Here is a 6,136-nt window from a genome sequence, read left to right on the forward strand (position 1 = left end):
AGACCACGTCTACCACTCTGCCTTCATCAATCATCTTTGTCACTTCGTCATACTCAGTCAAGTTTGTGAGAAACGATTTCCCACGCACAAAGCCATGTTGACAATCCCTAATTAGTCCATGCCTTTCCAAAGACCTGTAAATCCTGTCCCTCAGAATCCCCTCCAACAACTTACCCACCACTGACATCAAGATCACCAGTCTGTAGTTCCTGACTTTCTCCTTGCCACCTTTCTTAAATAAATTTCACTGACTATAAACTATTTTGGGATCTCCTGGACTTGGAAGTTGCTACGGAAATGAAATTTGTTGACTTGCATTCTCACGTGAAAAATGGCTGCTTGGATTGTTTTTTTTCTGGTTGAGAAAGTTGTTAGTACCTTGGGGCAAAGTGAGGGGATAAAACAGTTACCTCAAAAAAAAATCAGTAGTCGTCAGCAGATGGCAGTGTTGGGTATGTTAAGCAAATCTCTGTTGAAATGCTTGCCAGATATTGGCTATAAGGGAGCACTGAAAATGTTGTCTTTATCAGGGTAGGCTTTGTAATGTTTGATCCATGTACCTGCTGCTGCTGGCATTGACTGGAGCTGGGTCAGGGTACTGCAGTTGGCCTTCGTGATTGCAATTAGAGAATAGGTAAAATCAAGCTGGATCCAGTACTCTGTAGGTGGTGTCGGAGAGGACAGGACCAGTTTCTGTTTGGACACAGTTGGCTGAGCTGCTGATGCTCAAAGCCCATGAAGAGGAGTCACTTTTCAGGGTATTGGAGGACAAGTGCTCACCAACTGAAACAGCAGAGATGTCAGCTTCAGGGGAGAAAACAGCTGAGGCCGAGGTTAAGTGGAACCCTCGGCTTTAAACAATAATCCAGTGTGTAACATTGATGCATTGACCAGTCTTCAAGGGGATTTGAGAGGTGCATCAATCTTTGAATCAGTGTTTCCTTTAATTTGTGTACCTTGTCCACAGCCATGGCAGGTAACATCATCCCAGCGATTGCAACCACAAACGCAGTGATTGCCGGCTTGATCGTGTTGGAAGGACTGAAAATTCTCTCCGGGAATCTGAAACAATGCAGGACAGTAAGTCTTTGGAATAGTTCATGAAGAGTGGAGGGGAGGAGGTCAACAGCTCAGGCTGACCAGGGCCACAAACCTGAATGTGAACGTGAGCTCCCTTGAATGATGATGCTTGCCCTTGTGACGTGGTCACTTTGTTTCTCTTTACAAATGTCCTGGAAAAGAGGCTGATTTTGCTGCACAGCCAACTAAACATGGCTTCTTAGTGATGTCTGGAGTAGGTATAGAAGAGCATAACTTGGCCCATAATTATCGGATAGTCATTTTAAAAATGAATCTAGAAGAAATTATTTAACTAGGGAGTGCACTGAATGTTGCTACCACAGGTGAGCAGTAAAGATACATTTGTGGGAAAGCTGAATAAATAATTGAGGGGAAAATTAGAGGTCATTGATAGGAAGAGGTGGATATATAAGCACTGACCTGAGGTTGTTGATCCAAAAGGCTGTTTGTGTGCTATAAATATCTCATAATGGGGCTCTCCCAATATCTTTGGTGGTTGGGCTGGGTGGGTAGAGGAAGATTTGTGGGAGTAGTCTCGGACCCCTGAGTAAGAAAATAAATATTCATAGCTAGAAATTAATTCTGAGTCTTGGGAGGGTAGATTGTGAATTTCCAGTTTAGTTTAACTTGAAAAGACTTGTTTTATCCAAGCACATTTCAACCATTGACCTTTTGTGTGTTTAGATCTTTTTGAATAAGCAGCCCAATCCTCGGAAAAAGTTGCTGGTTCCGTGTATCCTGGACCCTCCAAATCCAACCTGCTATGTATGTTCCATCAAACCTGAAGTCACAATCAAACTCAACACTCAGAAAGTCTCCATCCAAGTGTTGCAAGACCGGGTGAGGCTGGATTTCTACGTTAGTTGAAAGAGTACCTGACAAATATGTCAACCTCTCCGCTTGCAGACACCATTTTGTGACATTTCCAACTTTCTCCTTTCCTCCTTTTTCTCACTCACTCTCATCTCTGCCATTCAGTCTTTCCTTTCCTCTGTTTTCTCCCTCACCTTTTTCCCCGGTTCTATCTTTCTCCCCTTTCTCTCCCTCTGTCTCTTTCACTCCTTTTCCCCATTCTCTCTGTTTGCTAGCCTTTGCCCCATTCTCACTCACGTGTCTTTCCCCCTCTTTTCTCTCAGTGGATGCTGGTTCAATTAATAATCCAACATAATCGGGTTTTATTTGCTCAAAAAGCGAGTTTAATTCATAAAGTAAAAGTGGTTGGATTGAGTTAACGTGAAGATAGCCATGATTTAACTGAATGACAGAACTGGCTCAAGGGGCTGAATAGCCTTCTGGTGTCCTCCCTCAGACACTCTGGGGTTAAAGTCCCTGAGCCATATGGATGATTTTATTATTAGAGGGAACCTTACGCTTATTACCACTTTAAGAGACCTTTGCCTGTTGGGATTTAACTTGTACATTCAATGATCTTCAGGGTTCAAGGTCAGTTGACCTCACACAACTGCAGTGAAGTTGTCTGAGTTATTTGATGTTGAGCTGGAAACTGTGTAATTTTTGCACTCAGTCAGCCATGTGTTTTCACTGCAGATTTTGAAGGATAAATTTGGGATGGTAGCTCCGGATGTGCAGATAGAAGATGGCAAGGGAACAATCCTTATCTCCTCTGAGGAGGGAGAGACAGAAGGTATAGAGCAGTTTTGTCTATTTCATCTTTACATTTTGTAATCTAACTTTGCTCAGGTGTTAATGACACACCTCTGGGGTAGGTGGGACTTGAACCCAGGCCCCACTGCATAACATGACCAGATCTCTTCCTACATTTGCCATTCACCTGAGTGATAAGCTCAGTGATTTAGAGACAGTAAGGACTGCAGATGCTGGAAGCTAGAGTCCATAAATGTGGAGCTGGAAAAGCACAGCAGTTCAGACAGCATCCGAGGAGCAGGGAAGTTGTTGCTCCCTCACCTTTGAGGCAAAACACTCGGGAGTACTTTCGTACTGTAATAGAATCATACAATGCAGAAGAGGCCCTTTGGCCCATCAAGTCTGTAACAATATCCACACCAGTCCAACTTCCCTGTACTGGGCCACAGCCTTCACTGTTGTAACATTTAAGGTGCTTGTCCAAGTACTTTTTAAAGGTAATAAGGTGCATTCCAAACAGGTACCACTCTCTGCATGAAAAAGTCTTTCCTCAAATCCCCTCTAAACCACCTGCCTTTCACTTTAAAAGTGTGCCCCTTGTTCTTGACCCTTCAACTAAGGGAACAGCTGCTTTTTATTCACCCTGTCTCTACCCCTCATAATCTTCTACAACCCTATCATGTCCCCCTCAACCTTCTCTGCTCCAAAGAAGACAACCTGAGCTCACCCAGCCTGCCTTCATTGGTGAAATGTTTTAATTCCAGGCAACATCCTGGTGAATCTCCTCTACATCCCTCCAATACAATTACATCCTTTTGTAGTGTGTGTATTTTATCTTTCACTTGTTTTTTATTATCTCTGTCAGCAAACAACAACAAGAACCTTTCCGAGTTTGGGATCCGCAATGGAAGCCGACTCCAAGTAGATGATTTCTTACAGGACTACACTCTAACTGTAACCCTTTTGCACAGGTGAGGAACAGGCCTTTGCCCTGTCACAACATCTGACGTACTAAAAGCAGTACAACATCAGGTTTATCTCTAACTGCCATGCAACAACACACTGCCTCACTTAAGCCTTTAACTCCCCCACCCCCCAATCGCATGCATATGAAACAGGGGCAGGAGTAGACCCTTGGACCTATTCGATGTGGATAGATAATAGCTGATTTGATGTGGCCTCAATTGTACTTTACTGTCTACCTCCTCTCATGTTTGATTATCTACCTTTGCCTTAAAAGTGTCTACTGATTCTGCTTCCACTGTGCTCTGGGGAAGAGAATTCTTAGACGCTCAACTCTTGGAGGAAAAAAAATGCCCTCATCTCTGCCTTAAATGGGAGAACCCTTATTTTAACCTCCTGTGGTTAGTCTTTCCAGTAATGGGAAATATCCTCACATCGTCCGTCCTGTCAGGACCCCTATGGATTTTATATATTTCTATAAAGTTAACTTGCATTGTTCAAAACTCCCAATGGCTGCAGGACAACCTGTCAAACCATCCTCATAAGACAACCCTGTCATCTCAGGAACCAGTTCAGAGAGAACTAGTTTTATGGCAATAATATCTTTGCTTATATAAGAAGACCAAAACTATCCCTCCCTCTCCTGAAGTGTTTACTCTTTGATTTGTTTGCTTGTGCTTGGGCTGTGGTACCTTGTTCAGCTGGGTTGAGATTGAGAGTGACAGTTGCAGCTGCACTGGTGGAGCACAGTGAAGTGCTGTCTGTCCTCTCCATTGCCTGCAGCAGCCCCTCTGATGAGGGAGACAGAGCCCTAGTGTTTTCAACTCAGGCGTGAAAGAGCTGAGTAGAGATGAAGAATTGAACTTGGCCCCTTTGGGACTGTATGTCCCTCCCAAACAAAAACACAGTTTATCTACAAGGGGCAGTGGTGTGTTAGACCTCCATTTCTGTGTTTGCAATGAATTGTTTGAGCTGTTGAGTTTTTTTACATTGTGATGATCAATTGCAGTGAAGATCTGGAGAAGGACATAGAGTTTGAAGTGGTTGGAGATGCTCCTGAGACAGCTCCTCAAAAGCCAAATGAGGAAGATGGCAAGGCCATAACCAATGGCAGTGATGATGGAGCACAGCCTTCAACGTCGAAAGGTAATGGCTTTTCGTGTCTGCCTCGTTTCCTCTTCCCCAGACCAAAACACGGTATATTAGTACAAATCCTTTCCTTTTGTTTGCATTGCCACGAGCCTGCAGTAGGCTTAGTTTTTCAAATTCATCCATGGAGTGAGAGTTTCACTGGCAAGACCAGTATTTGTTGCCCATTCCTGATTGCCCTTTCCACCTTCTTGAACCACTGCAGTCCATCTATGCCCACAGCGCCGTTAGGGAGGTATTTCTGAGATTTCAATCCAGTGACAGTGACTAGATGTTGATATAGTTCCAAGACAGGATGATGGGTGGAAAGTGGGCAGTATTCCAGTCTCCTCCTGACATGTATATGTAGATGGTGCACAGACTTTGGACTGTCAGGAGATGAGTTACTCACTATAGAATTTCCACTTTCTAAACTGTCTTGTAGCCACTGGATTTTGTACAGCTTCTGGTCAGTTTTTTTTTAAAAGGGATTTTAGTCATGATGTTTTTGAATATACAGGGGAGATGGTTAGATTCATTCTCTTCAGAGATAGTCATTGTCTGACACTTGTGCGGCACAAATTCAGCCCCAAAGTGAATGTGGATTTGTTGTTGGTTGACTTTAGGAAATGCAGCTTCACTGTGACTCTTAGGCTGACGCTACAATCTCAGCAGTACTTAACAAGCTCATATTAGCATAATAAAGACTCTCACAACTCCAGGGCATCCAAAGTGCTTTATGATCAAGGAGATAGTAGGAACTGCAGATGCTGGAGAATCTGAGATAACAAGGTGTAGAGCTGGATGAACACAGCAGGCCAAGCAGCATCAGAGGAGCAGGAAGGCTGACGTTTTGGGCCCAGACCCTTCTTCAGAAATGGGGGAGGGGAAGGGGGTTCTGAAATAAATAGGGAGAGAGGGGGAGGCGGATAGAAGATGGATAGAGGAGAAGATAGGTGGAGAGGAGACAGACAGGTCGAAGAGGCAGAGATGGAGCCAGTAAAGGTGAGTGTAGGTGAGGAGATAGGTCAGTCCAGGGAGGATGGACAGGTCAAGGGGGCAGGATGAGGTTAGCAGGTAAGAGATGGGGGTGGGCTTGAGGTGGGAGGAGGGGATAGGCAGGAGGAAGGACAGGTTAGGGAGGCGGGGACAAGCTGGGCTGGTTTTGGGATGCGGTAGGGGGAGAGGAGACTTTGAAGCTTGTGACATCCATATTGATACCATTGGGCTGCAGGGTTCCCAAGCGGAGTATGAGTTGCTGTTCCTGCAACCTTTGGGTAGCATCGTTGTGGCACTGCAGGAGGCCCAGGATGGACATGTCGTCTGCGGAATGGGAGGGGGAGTTGAAATGGTTCGCGAC

At 44.7% G+C, this 6,136-nt stretch overlaps 1 protein-coding gene across 1 annotated transcript in view; it reads left to right on the forward strand.

Moving 5' to 3' along the window:
- uba2 (ubiquitin-like modifier activating enzyme 2) overlaps positions 1-6,136 on the forward strand; it is a gene marked incomplete at its 5' end in the record, with an annotated part of 51,114 nt that overhangs the window by 25,812 nt on the left and 19,166 nt on the right. The window contains 5 exons of the mRNA XM_048605941.1: positions 968-1,080; positions 1,765-1,920; positions 2,629-2,725; positions 3,551-3,656; positions 4,658-4,794. Of these exons, the coding sequence (XP_048461898.1) occupies positions 968-1,080; positions 1,765-1,920; positions 2,629-2,725; positions 3,551-3,656; positions 4,658-4,794 (609 nt within the window). The remainder of the gene's footprint in view (positions 1-967; positions 1,081-1,764; positions 1,921-2,628; positions 2,726-3,550; positions 3,657-4,657; positions 4,795-6,136) is intronic.

The sequence above is a fragment of the Rhincodon typus genome, chromosome 15 (assembly GCF_021869965.1).
Source record: "Rhincodon typus isolate 14 chromosome 15, sRhiTyp1.1, whole genome shotgun sequence".
Classification (NCBI taxonomy): Eukaryota; Metazoa; Chordata; class Chondrichthyes; order Orectolobiformes; family Rhincodontidae; genus Rhincodon; species Rhincodon typus.